General features: G+C 39.9%; 1 protein-coding gene across 1 annotated transcript in view; it reads left to right on the top strand.

Moving 5' to 3' along the window:
• The first annotated feature begins 1,122 nt into the window (after window positions 1-1,122).
• Window positions 1,123-19,609, top strand: part of rasgrf2a (Ras protein-specific guanine nucleotide-releasing factor 2a) — a 114,819-nt gene continuing 96,332 nt past the window's right edge. The window contains exon 1 of the mRNA XM_075456057.1: window positions 1,123-1,480. Coding sequence (XP_075312172.1) covers window positions 1,202-1,480 — 279 coding nt within the window. The 5' untranslated portion in view covers window positions 1,123-1,201. The remainder of the gene's footprint in view (window positions 1,481-19,609) is intronic.

Raw genomic sequence — 19,609 nt, forward strand, 5'->3', positions numbered from 1 at the left:
TAAGAGATTAAAAGTTTTACAACAGGCTCGGATTGAAATAAATAAAGCTGATATTTTAAAAAAAGAATAATAATTTGCTGTTCATTGGTCGACTCTGCATTAAACGAACGCCAGGGAGACCAAAAATGACCAAATATAGGTCATAAACACAAACCATAAGATTGAGACAGAAAACCACAAAGAGGCACCAAAAGAAAAATGAAAGAAACCGAAGAAGCACAAAGATTTGATTTAAAAATTTAAAAATTTAAAAACTCACCACAAAGATATTAACAATTTAAGGCAGAAAAGTGTCCTGACAAGATGTCCTTGTGTGATCTTTGACCTACTGTGACCTTTGCTTCTGTACTGTAACCCAAACGTCCCTGAGGGAACTCCCTTAAGGGATAAATTAAGTTCAAATGGATTTGTGCAAAGCGACCCAAAAAGGCAGAGAATGGACACAAATATCTCAAACTTGCACAAATGAGACACAAAACGTGTGCAGGGTGAAACACAGCTGCTCAGCGGGTGGTTTCCACAACAGAAACAGCTGCAGGTGACCTGACAGCAGAACAATTATTCTGGAACCTCGGAGAGGAGACGCAGCCCATCTCTTGTCTGGGAGCTTCAAAGCATCATAAAGAAGTCTCAGAGGAGTAAAATCAAACCAGGAACTGCTTTCATCATGACGAACATCAGCTGCCAGCTCTCAAACCCCTGAGTCTGTTTCATGTACGCATTTAAACTGTAACGTTTCAGCGCGTGCACCTGCGCACTCGGGACTTTCAGGCTCCAGGAGCACAGCGACCTGTCTCTTTAAGTTGGTGTCAAAGCCGATTACCGCTGAACTCCGCCGTGATTCTGTTTTCACCTTCTGTTCCCGGACTATATTTTTGCGCAGCTCCGACGCGCTTTGTCCTTTTTTTTTTTTTTTTTTTTTTCTTTTTTTTTTAAAGACCATTTTTATCTTTAATTTCCACGCTGAAAGATAAAGTGGCTCAGCTGGCTCTGATAGCACAGAGGGATGTGCGCTGCGCCGCGGACGCTGCAACTTTTTATACCATGGTAAGCCTGGATTACCTTTCCCAGCACACGGAGATATTATCCGCCTTCTCTTTGGTGTCCATCGGCTAAAAATAACTTCATTTGCAGCATATCTGAAGCAGCGGTGCGATGTGATGGTTTCTGTTTAAACTTCAAGTAAAAGACTGAAGATAAAATGCAGAAGAGCGTGCGGTACAACGAAGGCCACGCGCTGCATCTGTCCGTGGTGGCGCGTAAAGAGGGCTCCAAGCGGGGCTTCCTGAGCAAGAAGACCACGGAGAACAGCCGCTGGACCGAGAAGTACTTCGCCCTTTACCAGAACGTGCTCTTCTACTTCGAGAACGACCAAAGCACGAGGCCCTCCGGCATATATCTGCTGGAAGGATGTAAGTGCGAGCGTGCACCGGCGTCCAAGGTGTCCGCCATCAGCAAGGAGCCCACGGAGAAACAGCAGGTGCGTCCCGGTTCACGTTCTTCTGGAAGAGGAGCAGGAAGGGGAAACGCTTTAGATCCATTTTGATTTCCTGTAACCTGCGTTTAAAGCCACAAATGTTACTTTTTCACAGTCAAAATGCGTTAAATATTTCCATCTGTGCCAAATACAACCCTTTAACTCCCAAAGAGACAGATACGATCATCACATTCTTCATTTCAGACGCTAAAAACATTAAAAATTCTCACTTTCTTTCTCCTTTCTACAGCTTAATGCGATCTATCCAACCACACATGCGTGACATTCTTATTTTAAACACAATTAAAAGTTTCTTTTACGGAGAATTGACGAAACTGAGGCTTCCAGGAGTCCAAAATGTTGGAAAAATATCAAATATCCTTGGTAATTATGGCTCAGAATAGAATTACAGACACTTTAAGTGCATTAAAAGTTCATCCATCACATTTATGCAGAAGCATAGCAGGGAAATTTAAAAATTTGAGCTATAACAATATGTTATAGCTCAATAGTTTGTTTGCTAAGCAGTTTTACTTCAAAGTCAAATATTTCTGTGTAAATATCTAAAATATTCAGTGTGAAGTCTTTTGTTCAGGTTTGGTTTTAAAATGCGGTGACTGAGGCAGAAAAAATAGAGTATTTCTCTAATTAAAATGGCACAAACACGTCGGTTTTTCCTTTGTGGCACAGCTGTGGGGTGTAAAGTTACATTTCTTTGGACATATTTACACATGCAGGCATAAGACCAGCATGATTACATAATCAAATAATCAAAGGAGATCAGGAGCAGTCTCTATGTTGAAGCTTTCTAAATGTAAAAGAATTTTACATTTAGGGCGCATGAATAACTACAGATGTGCAGCGTTTCTTTGTGAAGCTCTTTCATGTTGCTGTCTGTAAATCCAGGGTTTAAACTCAGTCATGCACACTTTTCTGATAGATTTTTCCTTTATAAATATAAGAACAACTGATGTTTTCTGAACATATTTCTGATTATCTTAAATGTTAAAAAGAAATGCACATATTCTCTTCCACATCTATGATCCGATAACTCTACTATTAGGATTGATAATTGAATAAATCTGGAGTTTATTTTTTCTCTTGTATAAAGGTCTTTTCTTTATCTATTTAAATTCAAAACACGATCCTTCAGTGCTTCGGAGCTCATGTGTTCTAGTGTTACTACCTTTGTATAAACCTCTGTGTGTTCGTTTGTATGAAAAGTGCTTTACAAATGAAGTCTGATCAATTAAAATGATCCAGGAGCAGGAGTTTCTAGATCCACGTCCATTTCTGAGTACATAAAACCCCGTTGGACAGTTACAATAAGGGTGGGGCTTCATATAAGCGTCCTCCTTCACGGTAAAGCAGACCACCCGGTTCATTTTTAACGCCTGTTCCTTGTTTTTGTTATACGCTCACTGAAAACAAGACACCAACCAGTGACCATTTTTGGGGTCACTGGTCACTGTGGAGATAAAGGTGCAGTAACAGTTTAACTTCGACATCATTAATTATGCTGCTTTCAAATGCAGAATAATAGAAATGCACCCTCGCGTCCTCGTACTTCTGACCCGAACTTGCCAAGTACGTAGTACAAGTACTTGGTGTAGAGAAACGGAAGTAGAAGCGGAGTAGGGGCGATGCAGATGGCGTGTTTTTTTTCCCCTGTTATGGATTTTACAGCTCTGAGGAAGAAGCTGTGTCTCAGTGTGTTGGTGTGGGTTTTGATACTCCTGTACCTCTTTCCGGACGGATGAGGCACAAACAGTTGGTGTCCTGGGTGGGTGGGGTCTGTGGCTATTGTCGTATATTGAGTCCAGGTTTGGGAGAGGACTCCCCACAATCCCCTGTGCTGTCTTGACCACACGGGCCAAGTCCTTCCTGTCTTGTGCAGCGCAGCTCCCGTCCCACACTGTTGCACTAAGACAGAGGATGCTCTCTGCTGTGGCTCTGTAGAAGTTTGTCAGAAGCTGAGGGGAGAGTCCAGTCCTCTTCAGCTTCCTCAGGAAGAAGAGCCTTTGTTGGGCCTTCTTCACCAGGTGGGATATGTGCATAGACCAGGTGAGGTCAGATGTGATGTGGATGCCCAAGAACTCGATGTTGTCCACCCGCTCCACCTCCGCCCCATGAATGAGGAGAGGGGTGTGTTCTGTCTTCCTGGATCTCCTGAAGTCCACAATGACCTCCTTGGTCTTGCTGGTGTTCAGGACAAGGTTGTTGTTTTGAACACCATCCTGTCAGGTGCTGGATCTCCTCTCTGTAGTGAGTCTCATTGTTGTACGATATCAAATCAAATCAAATTTATTTGTATAGCACATTTCATGTACAAGCAGTTCAAAGTGCTTCACATAAAATAAAAGCATTGCAGCAGGGAGTGGAAGAAGCATTAAAAATACATAAAATAATATTAAGAGAAACAAATAAAATCATTTAAATGATTTTAAAAAACAAGCAACAGTCCAGATAAATTAAAAGATATCGTGCAGATTTCATGCATAGACACATGAGAAAAGAAATGTTTTTAACCTGGATTTAAAAATGTCTCCATTTGGTGAAAGTTTAATCTCCACTGGCAGTTTGTTCCACTTATTTGCAGCATAACAGCTAAATGCTGCTTCTCCATGTTTAGTCTGGACTCTGGACTGGACCAGCTGACCTGAGTCCTTGGATCTAAGAGCTCTGCTGGGTTTATATTCTCTGAACATATCACAGATGTATTTTGGGCCTAAAACCGTTCGGGGATTTGTAAACCATCAGCAGGCTTTTAAAATCTATTCTGTGACTGACTGGAAGCCAGAGTAAAAATTTTAAAACTGCTGTGATGTGTTCAGATCTCTTAGTCCGGGTTAAAACTCTAGATATGAGGTGGTGTCATCTGCAAACTTCACAACCATGTTTGTTGGGTGAATAGCAGAACAGTCGTGTGTGAACAGAGTGAAAAGGGCCAGGCTGAGCACACATCCCTGCGGTGTGCCTGTGCTCAGGATCAGTGTGGACGATGAGCAGTCCCCAATTCTCACCACTTGAGGTCTGTTGGTGAGAAAGTCCTATGATCGTAAAACTGACATATTTGGGTTTTGGACTGCTGGTGCATCAAAAATACAACTCTGAAAATATGATTTAGGGCTTTTTGAAACTTGTCAAACAGTCATTGGCTTTGTGAAGAAAGTAATCAGTAGATGAATAGATCATTAACACAACTGTTGGAGGACTGAACAGGTTCTTGTAATGTGGCTTTAATCAGATTATGATGGACAGTTTTTCCACATTTGCTGTACTTTCCAGCACATTCTCAAACTTAAAGTTGCTTTTATCATCTGGAATGAAATCTATCTGTGGCACAAGTAGAGCTGTAAATGATTATTATTTCCAGTCAGTGATGTTCTGGTTTGTGAAATATCAGAGAACAGAGGAAAAAAAAAACATCATATCTACCCACAGCCCAAATGTCAAGTTTTGTCCAAAGAAGTCAGAGACCATGAAATATTCTGTTTGTTATCAAAGCTGAAGAGACTCAAAGGTAGGGCTTGCAATTTATTAAAACATTCAACACACTTTTATATGTTCCAAATGTACCTTAAATGGATCTTTTTAATACTTTTAGCAACACAGGGGGAGACAAATATAATGGATTTATGCAAATTTATAAGATATTTATTTTTAAAATAATCCAAAAGAAATTTTCCTGATAAATTCTGTCCAGAACATTCTTCACTCTGAATTAAAAAATATGCTGAAAGCTTTTCACGACAAACTGAAGCTCAACAAGCAATAACAGAAGATAACATTAACCTGAATGTGACACTTTCACACTTTAAGGGAATAATCTTACACATTGTAACTGTGTCTAACCTGCCTCAGCTGGAGTTTTCCAGGCGTCTCCAGCTACAAACTACTCGGTGTGGTCTGACTTTTACGAAAGGGAGTGGGAATGTCTGCATCAGCCACGTCCTTTCTAATTGATAACTCAGTCTAGATCTACAGAAACGGCAGATAACTTTGGTCTTGTCGAGAGAAACATCTGGCAGGGGTTTGAAGATGAATTTACGGTTTCAAAAGGCGCTTCTCCTTATCCGTTTTGGCTTCAGTCCACAAGATTAGGCTACATCCCGTCTTGATTTCCTGACCTACAAAGGATCACATTTATAGAACGTGCCTACGTTAATCTTGCGTAAATAAAAAAACGTTAGGAGGAATTTTTCGTTAACTCATTATTAAATAAATTCGTTATTCCAAAATGGCGCCGCCCTATTGGTAGCTCTGTGTCCTTTCTTCGCATCTACAACTTCTGCTGGTAACTCTGGCAATTTATTTCACATCTGCTATAACATTTAACCATGGCAGCGGGAAAGATGTGTGTGAGCAGCTAACTGAGCTTTTCAAAGGTAATGCCTGGAATAAGACCCCAAATTATGAGTTGAAGAGGAGACGACCAGGATGCAGAGCAGGAAATAAAATGGAGAAAAAGGAGGAGGGAGTTTAAACCATTTCTTCCCCTGATCATCATGGGAAATGTGAGATCATTGGCAGATAAAATGGACGAGCTTGGAGCCCTGATGAGGACACAGCAGGAATATCAGGAAGAGAACAACTCTAACAGCTCTCTGCTCAGCTTTAAGACTATCCGGGCAGACAGAGACTTCAGACAGAGCGGTAACAGTGAAGGAGGAGGATCACAGAGCTGGTTAACAACAGATGCTGTAATCCTGGACGTGCCACTGAGAAGGAGCGTCTCTGCACCCCAGATGTTGAATTGTTGGCTGTGAGTTTCTGTCCATGTTGTCTACTGAGAGAGTTCACCTGTGTTAGCTGCTGATCAGAAGTCAATGTTTGCCCTAAAAGCAAAAGTAAAATGTCTTAAACAACTCTGAAGAAAACACAAAGTACCTTGCTCTGAAAAGGAATGACGAATAGCTCGATCTTACCAGTGCCATGACATTGGCTTTTAGAGCTCACACAGGCTTGCACTGCCTAAAAGGAAACCCTGGTAGTCGAAAACAATACTTGCGAGCGAGAGTTTGAGAATTCTGGACAAACTGAGTTCCTTCTGGATCATACTGAAACAGGTGTATTCCCTTTTTCGAGCTTTGGGTGATGATTAAGATTATAATTCATCATTTCAACATCATAGATAAGCCAGAAAACATGGGAAAGCATCTCATGGGACCTTTAATCTCTATTCAGTCATTGGATTATTAACAGCACACTTGACCAGGAGGGGTGAATCGAGTTGATGCTTTTTGAGGTGAGGTCCAGAGATGTTTTGGAGTCAGCCCTTTGTGGCTTTCGGTACACTTTGAGGCATTTTCTCATTGGCTTCATGCCTAAAATCCTGTGGCTACGTCTGTCATTTGTAGTGTGTCTGTTATGTGAGCCCGCTGTCACGAACAGATGACACAGAAAAAAGTTGACACTTGTTTGGAGGATTTTCTGGACGGAGACATTCCCATTGAGCTCTTGGGATGTGTAGAAAGCCACAAAAATGATAAATATGACTGAAATCTCTGTTTGATTGTTTTGATGTAAGTTAGCCAATTTGAAAGCAATCTTAATGGACAAAAATGACTATGAATCAGAACTGAAATGTGTTTATTATTAAGTTTTCTGCACAAGGCACAAAAGGGTTAGTTATTCATACACTTTTAATCATACCAGCGGATAGCGATGTTTGAAGGAGTTGGGTTCCCTTCTCCAGTGTGGATGTGATTTGGTGGAATAACGTCATTCTGAGTGTAGTGAAAAAGACAGTTTAATACTATTAAAAGAATAATTCTGATCGGTGAGAGCTAATTTTAAATGACTCATATTACCTTTTTTTGCTGCTGTGTGGCGTGAAGATGCTCCATCCCCACAGCAGCTGTGTAGGGGTGTCAAACTCAATTGCACAGGGGGCCAAAATTCAAAACACACTTTAGGTCGCGGGCCGAACAAAATAAACATTTATTAAACACACTAAAACATAGTGTTTGAACGCAATTTGAACATAAATATGAATAAAAACAGACAGGAATGTTATTCTGGAATAAATAAACTTAAACTTTAAATAACTTAAAATATCTTGCTCTCCATAAAAATATATCCACTCAAAATTATACAAGTTAGAAATATGAACATGCAGCAAAAAACGCCTGAAAAAAATAAATAAAAATTGTGACAGTGCTTGTGCTTTTAGTAAACATTAAAATAACAAATCAAAACATTTGCATTTCTTTGCTTTTATGTCATTTTATATAAAAAAAACTTAAATTTTAAATATCCCAAATGATTTTACTCTCCATAAAAATATCTCCTGTCAAAGTTATACAAGTTAGAAATATGAACATGCTGCAAAACAAAACAAAATCTGGAAATGTAAATTAAATTTGTGCTTTTCAGCAATAACAAATAACAAATCAAAACATTCAGTTTTCTTTGCTCTTATGCCATTTTATCAGAGCTGGATGCTTGGCATCTTTTTTTGGCAACAAGTTCGTTTATGTTTGGCGTGAGGTCCCGTGTTGTGGAGACTCTCAGGATGGACTGCAGATGCTCATCAGTGAGACGACTCCTGTGTGCTGTTTTGTTTGTCTTCATCACTGAGAACAGCTTCTCACACAGATATGTGCTACCAAACATGCACAAGGTTCGAGCCGCATGTAGGCGGAGCTGGGGCATTGCTGCGGGAATGGAGTGAATAAACTCTGTGGGCCCTGCAGTGTCGTACTTTGCCTTTAGTGTCTCATTACACTGCAGCTCAATCAGCTCCATCTGAATCTGCACAGGTGCAGTTTCCACATCGACGGCAAATGGGTTGCGAAGCAACTCAAAATTCTTTTTTTGCTTTTCAATGTCACCAAAGCGCCGCGCGAATTCCATGCGCAGTGCGCTCAGTTTATCAGCAAAGTGCGTATTTGGGAACACCGTTGTGCCGACTTGGTTCAGCATTACTCGGCAACAGGGAAAGTGGGGCAAGTTGCACTGGTGCATTTGTGTCTCCAATGAAAGCAGCTTCATTTGAAATGCCTTCACTGCGTCATATATGTCAGTGATCATGCGGTCACATCCCTGGAGCTGGAGGTTTAAGGCATTGAGATGAGCTGTTATGTCAGCCAGAAACGCCAACTCACATTTCCACTTTTCATCCCGCAAAATGGTGGAGTCTTTTCCTTTACTGTCCATGAACTGACAGATTTCGTTGCTGAGCTCAAAAAATCTGTTGAGAACTTTTCCCCGTCTTAGCTAGCGCACCTCTGTATGATAAGGAATGTCGGCAAACTCTGAATCTATCTCCCGCATAAAGGACTGAAATTCAAAAATGTCCTTTCCAGTCGTTGTCCCGTGCATCAATTTAATGTCCAATATTTCCTCTGTAACGCACAAATTGGAGTCCACCCCACGGATGAAGATGGCTAGCTGTCCAGTGTCAGTCATGTCAGTACTTTCATCCACAGCAAGAGAGTATGCAATAAAGTCTTTGCTTCTTTCACTCAACTGTATTCTTCAATCAGTGGCCATCTCACAAACTCGATCAGCAACCGTATTTCTACTCAGGCTTAAATTTGCCAGCATCTGCTTTTTGTCTGGACATACGACGTCGCACACCTTGATCATGCAGCTCTTCAGAAATTCTCCCTCGGTGAATGGCAGGGCTGCTTGAGCAATCTCCTTCGCCACGATAAAACTTGCTTTCACAGCAGTTTCACTTTGTGATTTTGCACGGGTAAAAAACGTCGGCTGAAATGTCAGCTTCTTTTTTAACTCTTCTACTTTCTGTGTCTTCTGTTCTGCATTCAGGTCTTTCAGGTTATCCTGGTGTTTTGTCTCATAGTGCCGTCTTAGATTAAATTCTTTAAATACAGCCATGTTAGCGCCACAAATGAGACAAATGGGTTTACCGGCAATGTCAGTAAACTTATACTCAGCCTCCCATCGGTTTTGAAAGGCTCTGTTTTCAGAATCAACTTTTCTCTTCGGCATCATGAGGGGCTAGCTTCGCAATAACTTGCAGCAACAGACACTAGACCTGATTGGCGTGAAAAGCGCTCCGCAAGGCAGCTGAAGCGCTGCATTATGGGATCTGTAGTTTATTGTGTTACCAGCGCTTCATATTGCCGGGCCATTAGTAACAATATTATAAAATGATCTCGCGGGCCGGATATAATTGCAAGCCGGGCCGGATGTGGCCCGCGGGCCTTGTGTTTGACACATATGATGTAGAGTTTATTTCAGGAAAATCCAACAATGATCACATTTAACTTGGCCCCTGGTGGATTCAGAGCATTTTAGCTTTTAGGAAACAAAGTGGATTTTATCAGTTAATCTCCTGGTTAACATGCAGGTAATCTGTCATGCCTCGTTTGGCATTCCTCACATCGTACCTGTGACTGGCGCCCTCTGAACTGCAACATCCTTGTTTTGCCTCAGTTTATGGTGGAAAGGATTCATCTGATTCTTTTATTCTTTTATTCAAAATCTGTTTCAGATTTTGCTGAAACAGGAAGCAAAGTGATGATTTCTGTTGCTGAATTTTGAAGCCATTTACAGATGGAGTTGTAGTGGACTGTTTGAGCTTCAAGCTGCTTTAAACATTATATTCATTGTGTTTATTTTTCATTTTATTTACAGGTTTTATATTTTCTTGTACTAGTCACCTGGATTGATCATTTAACCAACTGCATTAAGGATTCCCATCATTATTGAACTCATTCTGCCTTCACACACACAGCCAAATATGAGGAAAATTGTATGTTCGTTCATACTTTATTTACATTTTTATCTTTGTCTCACTGTTTATTTGCTGATGTTTGTTGTTGCTGCAAAAGCAAAGCAAATTCCTGTTATTTGCAGACCTAATTAGCAGCAATGATCATTCTGTTAAACCATTACCGAATTAATGACTTTTCAATGCTTGCTTGGCTGAACAAAATGAATTGTCTATGCCATTGTTTCCCAAACATGGTCCTCCAGGCACAAATGAATTAAAATGAATGGTTCTTCATCAGCCTTCTGCAGAGCTTAAAGAGCTGAAGGACTGACCCATTTATCTGACTCAGGTGTGTTGGAGCAGGAAAACATAAAGGGCAGGTGCCATGAGGACCAGGGTTGGGAAACGCTGGTCTGTGCAACACAATTCAATTCAGCTTTATTTCTAAAGGACAAAATCACAACAAATGTCAAAAATACAGTCAAATTCGAGACAATTAAGAGTTCATTGTAATAAAATCATAATCAAAACGAATCATGTTATTTAAATTCCAAATTAGTCCAATTCATACTGAACCAATTCAAAAACAATTTTGTCGCTAAGGAAACAAACAGATTTCATTGAAACTTCTCTTTGAGCGAGTGCACGAGGCGACTGTGGAGAGAAAAAAACTCTCTTTTAACTCCATCAGAACCAGAACCAGGAAGGGCGGCCATCTGCCTCGACCAGCAGGGGGCTGAGAGGACAGTAAAGAGGGGACAACAAGCACCGTAACACCAGGCCAGGGATACCTGCTGAGAGAGAGAAACACAAGTTACTGACAACATACTCTCCATGTACATAATGTCATATGTACATGGAGAGTAAAGAGAGCAGAGGGGGGAGAGGTGCATCATGGGGAGTCCCCCAGCAGTCTGGGCCTATAGCAGCAAAACTATGGGATGTTTCAGGGTCACCTGAGCCATCCATAACCATAAGCTTTATCAGAAAGGAAAGTTTTAAGCCTGATCTTAAAGTTAGAGAGGGTGTCTGCTTCCTGAAGCCAAACTGGCAGCTGGTTCCACAGAGAGGGGCCTGATAACTGAAGGCTCTGCCTCCCAAACTGGCAGCTGGTTCCACAGAGAGGGGCCTGATAACTGAAGGCTCTGCCTCCCAAACTGGCAGCTGGTTCCACAGAGAGGGGCCTGATAACTGAAGGCTCTGCCTCCCAAACTGGCAGCTGGTTCCACAGAGAGGGGCCTGATAACTGAAGGCTCTGCCTCCAAACTGGCAGCTGGTTCCACAGAGAGGGGCCTGATAACTGAAGGCTCTGACTCCCATTCTGCTTTCAGAAACTCCGAGAACCACAAGTAAACCTGAGCAAAGTGCTCTGATGGGAAAATATTTTGCACGAACCAGAGGACACTGATGTTTGGCTGAAACATCTGTGCATCTGTGATCCACAGAAATGGCAAACGCAGGATCTGTTCTGTGCTGATACTGTACTAAAATATTAGAAATAATCCTTATCTTTATCATTTCTTTATCTGGCAACATGCTGACCAAACCAGAGCTTCTTTAGAGGTCATGGAAGGGATTTGTGGCCGTTTGTTTTCACACTTAAGACCAAAGAGCAACATGATGTTTAGTCAGTCCTCCGTTTACAGACTAAGTGTCTGATTCTGTTTTCCTGACACACTCTGCCAGCTGAAGATGGTGAAAGAGGACATGGCTGCTAATCTGCCTCCCTTGCAGGGTGACAGCCTGGCATTAGAGCCATGGGGGGCCGCCTGCCTCTACTGTACTTACAGTTTAGCTCAGCCACTGACACAGAAGGAACCAGCTCAGAACACCAATGATACTTAACATTTAAAGAACTGGTATTTAAGATAATGCGTCATTTTTATACCAGTCAGAAATAACCAGACAACTCATCTGTTGTTGAGCCTGGTATTCATATTTTTCAAACTCCGTCTCTAAGAGTTCTAAGAGTTTTAAACCCGGCCTGTGTCGACTCGTAGAAACTTTGCTTCAATGAAGTCGGGTGGACTAAGAGAATTACCAGCTGATATTCATAATAATCGACATAATAAGTAGTTTCAGCTCAGTGTGACTCATGGAAATACAGTAAATCCTCCGTCTGATGATGCATCTTCCGTCCTGACACAAACCTCATAAAAGTAACAAGCTTTACGACACATACGGCCGTTGTTTGATCTTCGCATGATGAACTTGGCGGTGTGATTTGACACCAGGCTGAATGTAACAGAGGTTTGTGATGAGGCTACATAAAGTCAGACAAAACATCAGAGGACATCAAAGCTCTGATAACTCGGCTCAATTGATGTCCTCTCTTTGCAGATACTCGGATAAACGTATTCATACAGTCACCTGTGGCTTCTTGTTTAGCTGTGATCATATCAAACTCATAGAGATAGAGTAAAAAAAAAAAAAAAAAGGAAACCAAGGAGAGCTTTTATTTCAAATTTAGTATGGAAAGAAGTCAAATATGGAAATGTATCAGAAATGAACAACAGGTGTGGGTAGTTTTAGACAGACTGTAGAAGACATCCCACTCCCTCTTATAAAATACATAGTTTGCAATGTGTTTGCAGTTTATTTTGGATCATTGCAAGAATAAATATAGAAAAATAAAATACATTTGCAGAACCAAGCATTTTTGTCCTGCTCCTATGTTGATAAGAATATAAAAAAAATATGCCTTTAAGGTGCATTTAGAGTATCTGTTAACAGTATGAATGAGTTAACTGAGGACGATCATCATGCAGTTAGACATCTGATCCATCTATAGCCCCAATATTTTTGAGAACCGCTGCAATCAAATAGTCTGCCGTTGGTGAGACTCATTGGCAGCTAAATGCTCCAACATGTTTACCAGTTAGTCTCTAACTTATTCATTTGTTTGTTTATTAGGTAGTCGACAGTACAGTCGAGACAAAACAATAGAAGCAAAGTAATGCGCTTTATAGTCCTAAATTAATCGCTATTAACTCCTTTTTCAAGCTGCACGGTCATTTGACCAGCTGTTTTTAATTTAAATATTGAAAGTTTTTAAGAATTTCAGCCTGTTCTGCATTTGATTTCTTCTCCACGCCCATTGTTGCTTTATTCTAATGCTGCTGCCCACTATAGTATACTCACCCCTCCACCACCTAACTGACATTTCCGCGGTGATGAAGGTTGATAGTTGAAGTGGTTTATGCTTTGCAGCACTTAAAGTAAAGTTGCCTGAAGCACGAAGGTATAAAAATGGAAAGCAGTGTTTGCTGTTTCAGTTCAAATTCAGGATATAACGTGTTTAAATCACATTAATGTTCAGTATTTATTGGCGTGCTGTCTGTGAGTTTGTGTCTGACGTGGTGCTGCTCTGGGATGCTGCTGTGCTGGACTAAGAATAGCATCCTTACGGGTCCTTTTGCTTGCAGTCACTTTCTGAATATCAAGTCAAACACAAGCACACCTCACAAAGTAACTCTGCTACACACTGCTTTTATTTGTAGCTCACCTTTTACTGTACTGTGAGAGCAGTAGATCTGTAAGCAAATAACGAGCCTAATTGTGCTAATTTCTCTTTTTCCACTCTGGAAATCAGCTGCGATGGCTCAGATGTGGAAATGTTAAAGAGCAGTGTGCAGATTTTAAACCGTGGAGATGCTTTTCTTGCCCTTTGTGCTGGTTGATGCATCAGCGAATGGTTTAACCTGTGGTGTTAAGATTGTTCTGGAAGTGCTTGACATTTCATAACTGCTCGGCATGGTCTGTGCTCAAGTTATGTTAAAGATTAATGCTCTCAAGAAGATTCATTAAATGCATCCAGAGTTTAAAATGAACAAGGAATTAAAGACAGAGTGGGCGTCCCATGAGCTGAATCTATCCTGTGGTTCATCTGCAATAGAAAACTAGTTCAATTCAGTTCAACTTTATTTATAAAGCACCAAATCACAACAAACATCATCTCAAGTCGCTTCAAATTTGCAGTCCAATTCATTATCAAACAATCAAATGAAGTCATTCCTTGTTTTAAAGTAAGGACAACGCCTTGTTGCACACATTTAAGGTTCTAATTTTTAGATTTCTGTTGACAGAAAAGCAATATGATCATTTTCAAATAAGAATAGTTGTGTTTTTATTACCTTTGAAAGAACAATAGGTGGCAACTGTTGCTTATTTGACCCTAAAAGCTTTATGATGTGGCTCAGGATTATTGGTGCCTTCAGATGTGCATGTTACCCCTGACTTTAGCTTGGAGGAAGCATTCATGATTTCCAAACCAGTCCATCTTAAATGAGCTCAGGTCCAGAGAGGGCAGCAGTGCATGTTTTTTTCCTTATAGCATAGTAAAGTTTTAACTGTAATTTGTGGATGCAGTGATGAATTTTGTCCTCTGTTAGTGGTTTTCCGACGTATTTGTGAGCCCATTCTGTGATGTGCGCTGCCGAATCATAGTGCTGCCGGAGGGCCTGTAGATCACTATCATTAATGGTTTTCTGTCTTCTCCCTTATTTAGATATTTTATTTTCCCCTTATGACACATTGGCACTCATATTTACAGTAACAGAAACTATCACCAGATTTATGGTCGAAACTTCATGCAAAAGTGTCTGTGATGTTACTTAAAATAAAATTATTAAAATTGCAGCTGTTTATCATCTTGACATCCCTTCAAAGCCTAAATGAAGGATAGTTAAGAAGACTAAAATTAACTCTGCATGTTCTGTGGGTCATTTTTTTTGTTGTGACACTTAATCTGTGCATAAAAGACTGATGAACTGATTATTATGACTGGAACTAGAGATCCTGGTTGCAGGGAAAGTCAGCTTAATGCTCCCTCTCAGTCTGTCTGTCTCACTCATTGTTATCCTCCAGTTAAAGCAGGCTCGTGGCCGGGGAACCCACATTAGCAGTGCAAGGAGTATTGCAAGCCTCTATGGTTATGTAAACCCATCCCTCCCCCCTAACACACACAAACAAGCCCATAAGCCTCCCTGGTTTGTAGCCAGCACACGCTAGCAAGTGTCTTTCACCCGCTTATCGTTACATCATTACTATACAGGCCTGCTGTCTCTCTACGGCAGCCTCTAAGCAAACTATATTCTATGGGAATAAAACGGGCAAACAATCACTGCCAGTGATGTAGTTTAAGTTTATTAACAAAAAAGCTCTTTATTTTGGTTTATATTTAAGATAAACACATTGAAATCAAATATAGTTAGCAAAAAAAAACTGTTCATGATTTACCACATTGGTGGTTGTTTTTCACATTAATTCTATTTTGCTTCACCATCAAACCAAAATCTGAAGAAATTTATGGCATAAACAACGACAGAAAAGCTTAAGATTGTCACATATTAAAAGCAAAAACAGCAAATGTTGACTAGATTATTACATTTAAAGCTTATAGCTTATTAATTTGATAATGAGAACATTTTAATTCCTTTTTATAGAACTTTAAAGGTGTATTTTGAGTGCTTCTGTCTGCTATTTTTCTTTGAGGATTTTACTTTCCTGTGTGGATATAAAACAATAAATTTGTGTGAGACCTTAAATATTTAGTTTTGTTTGGAAATTTTGAAATTATTGAAACGATTTTTGAGTAGACTCATTTCTGTCACTCTGAAATTACTGCCCTTGCTGTGCCTGTCAAAATTTCTATTCATGCATGTATAACAGTTAAGTCGAGCATCGGTTAAAGTTCGACTAGGCCATTTAGCCAACTTCTTTGCCCCAGTATACGTGCACGGGAGAGAAATCGAGTTACTTCATTTGTTTAGCCACTAAACGTTCCATTGCGATACAATATCTCCTCTTATTGACTGAAGTATGTCGCTTAGTGTGCTGTCCTCATTCATGCGTGCTGTGCATAACTTGGCAGTCAGATAAACGCTTTCCTAACATCAAGACTCTGAAGACAGTTGTCCCTTTATCCACAGGTTTAATGAGGAAAGGTGAAACTAAGGCAGAAATACAAACGGTATAATCAACGCTGTGTTAACATACAAAATCCAAAATGTAAACATACCAGCTATAAAATAAGATTTTATTAGAGCAGAGCGGCAGTCTGGAAATGCTTTAAGTTAATGGGCTGATTTTTAGTCCCAGTTTTTGACTAGAGAAACAAAAAAATATGAGAATTAGAGCAGCTTTATTGGGAATTCTGCAGTATTAACATACACTACAACTCTGGGGTATTTACAGAGCACCTGGGCCCATATGAGTCTAGTTGAGTGTTTATATGCAGGAGTGATTCAACCCTCAACCAGATTTTTTTTTCGTCTGTCTTATTATGTCATGAAAAGTGTTCAGTGTTCAATATTTAAAGGAGCATTCATCCTACTGTGTGGACTTTATTGTGTGATATGAAGTTTTAAGATTTTAAAAGTTGCTGGATGGCATGGTATGTCAACTGGTTGAGGGGGTACTCGTGTGCAGAGGTTGTTGGTCCTCAATGCAGTCGGCCTGAATTAAGTCTTGGCTTGTAGCTACTTTACTACATGTCCAGACATCCCAAGTCTCCCGGAAGTTCCGGGAGTCTCCCTGATATTGATAGGTAATCACGGATGCCCGCGAGTCGGATAAAATATCCCGGATTTTAGACTATGCGAGGGAGTGTTTTTTTTTTTTTTTTTTTTTTTTCAATGCGAGTGAGAGCGTGCAGGCAAATGCGTGTTTCGACTGCGCAGGCACGAGAGAGAGAGGGGTGTGGGGAGGGGTGTGAAACCTGTGCGTTCCTGTCCAAAGCGATGCTCTGTTCTACGAGCATTCAGGGCGACTGCTGGTCAGAAGGCGCGCTGATTGGTTTAGTCAGAAAAATAAGCCAATACCGTTCGGTGTGGGAGGGCTTCGATTTACTCTCTGACAGTCACCTCCGCTCAAAACTGTGAATCCTGCCAAATGGCAGAGGGTGAAAAACGAAAAATAAGACACATTTTACAGCAGAACATACTAAAGTATATCCATGTGTAGAGAAGGTGAAGAATGATGACACCGTGGCGAGGTGCACTGTATGCAATAGTGACGTCAGTATTGCCCACGGCGGACTTAATGACTGTAAAAACATGTGGAGGTAGGTGAACGCGCCATCATCTGCATTTTATTTTTGTAGGTTAAATGCTGTTATGAAATAAAGCAAAACGTATCAAAGACTTATTTGAAGTATCAATACACATTTAGTGACTAAATTGTGTAGACCTATATCTAACTAGCCAGCTACAGTATCTAACTATCTATATCCGGCCTGTCTAAGCCTTTTAAAAAAATCCCCAATTTAATATGTCGATATATAGGCAAAATAAATTAAAGAAAATATGAAGAAATGATAGGCCTAATTATTATATTAAATTAATTACCGTTAGTGCTTAAACAGTTGGTGAAAAGTTGCTGGCCTTAAGTGTGTCGGGGGGGGGGGGAGATACGATAAGCATCTCCCTGAAATGAGTTTTTGGAACTTGGGATGTCTGCATGTCTCCCTTCTCCATCTGCCCACTTTCCTGTCAACTAAATTTTAAAAAAGGCCACAGGCGCCCAGGAATCTTTAAAAATCTTTAAAAAAGTCAAATTCTTTGAATTAGCACTGCAGATTTTCCAGATGGACAGCTACAATTTGGTAGCCAATTAAGCTAACATTAGCTCCATTAGCTAGAAACAGTTTTCTGATTTATTTTTAAGCTAACTTGCTTTCAAACTCAAAACAGCCTTAATATATTTTTGTGTTTTTTGGTAAACAGACCACATTGTGACCATTTGATGATAGAATGAAACAAATAGATAAATAAATAAGTAGTTTAACAGTATTGCATTGTAGCGCTAGCTTGTCTTAGCCTTATAATATATAGGGTTTAAGCATAACTTTGGTTGGCTTTTACTGGTGTTTCTATTTTTCAACAGTGTGTTTCAAAGCCACCAATAGACTCCAATAGTACCTATGACGTGTAGATGTGAAGATGCATCAGGCCATGTTGTATGCTGGGATGTAGTACCATCTTATGAGGAATGCCCCACATTACTTTCATTGAAGACCATTGTTGCCAGGCTAGATTTGAATTTTTTTGGCTAATTTTCTAAACTAAATAAATTGTAATACTTCCAAATACATTCAGCAGTATGTCAGTTTTATGGAGCCATGTGTAGTGGATTTTATGAGTCACTATACTGATGATAAAGATGTGTTTTAATATTGAGATGCTTAAAGTTTTTTTTTAATTGGCAGTGGACATATATGTTTAATATTTGGTTATCTGGATTAGAAATTGACTGAGATATGATTTCAGAGGCTGATCCTACAGTTTGAGCGCAGAAACGCTGTAAACACTGATCTGTAGATACAGAAGAGCCTCAGATCAAGTGTGAATACAATATGGCGTCCCAAAAAAAAGAAAAAAAACATTCTATTTTATATTTCCCCCGAATTAAAGTGTTTGCTTTTTGTTTGTCTTGATACAATATGAAAGCCCACAAAAATTATGAAATGCGAAAACATGAGCTGAGGCAACACTAATTTTTCCTGTTAGCTTGTAGGCTAAATACCTTAGCCTGATATACATTTTCAGCTTTACTTTTAAGTGCACGAACATTTAATTTGTTTGCTTTTACCTTTGAGTGTTGGAAGTTTTACACAACTGTGGCATGTTTAAAAAATTAATGGTTTATGGATTCAGTGTCACAAAGTTGACACAGAAACGCATAGATATGCGGTTATTAGATTGATGTTTTTGGATTTATTCTGGTTCATGCATATTTATTTATTTTACTACAAAAATATTGCTGGGATGCATTCATGCATAAATCAAAATGCAATGTCCAATCAAAAGTCTGCATGTTCAGAAGATTTATATACTTTCTAATTTATGTAGCACCCTGATTAAAAATGTCAAAGTACCCCTGAACAGGATTAATGTAGATTGAAAATGGAAAATACAGCATGCTGATTAAAATCAATGATGCCTTTCTTTAATACAAGAGCAGTCACAGCTGGTTTTGTTGTGCTAAAGTATAAAACAATGGGCCTCATGCAAGAACCGTTCGTACGCACAGATTTGTTCTTAAATCGTCCGTACGAGTGATTTAAGAGAATTTGCGCATTCACCAATCTTTTCGTATTTTACGTTTTCTTTCAGGTACGAACAGAAACAGGTCTGGAACAGAGTGATCCAGACCTGTCGTAGGAGTTTCCTAAAATAGTCCGCTGTTATTCCAATCAAGTTTGCTTGACTAATGGATTGTATATTTAATTACTTTGAAGAAAACATAAATAAATATACATTATACCCCATAATTATGCTGACATTATTCTGTTTGACTTAAATTGTGCATGAATTGAAGGTTCATTTGAATCTGTAACGGGAAGCGCAGCGGCTGTCTTGCTACTTTTGGATGCCTTAGAGCGTCAGGCTCTTGGAAGAGACCGTGTGGAGACCAGAGATGGGACCAAGTCACACATGTGCAAGTCT

Source organism: Odontesthes bonariensis, chromosome 22, assembly GCF_027942865.1.
Source record: "Odontesthes bonariensis isolate fOdoBon6 chromosome 22, fOdoBon6.hap1, whole genome shotgun sequence".
Classification (NCBI taxonomy): Eukaryota; Metazoa; Chordata; class Actinopteri; order Atheriniformes; family Atherinopsidae; genus Odontesthes; species Odontesthes bonariensis.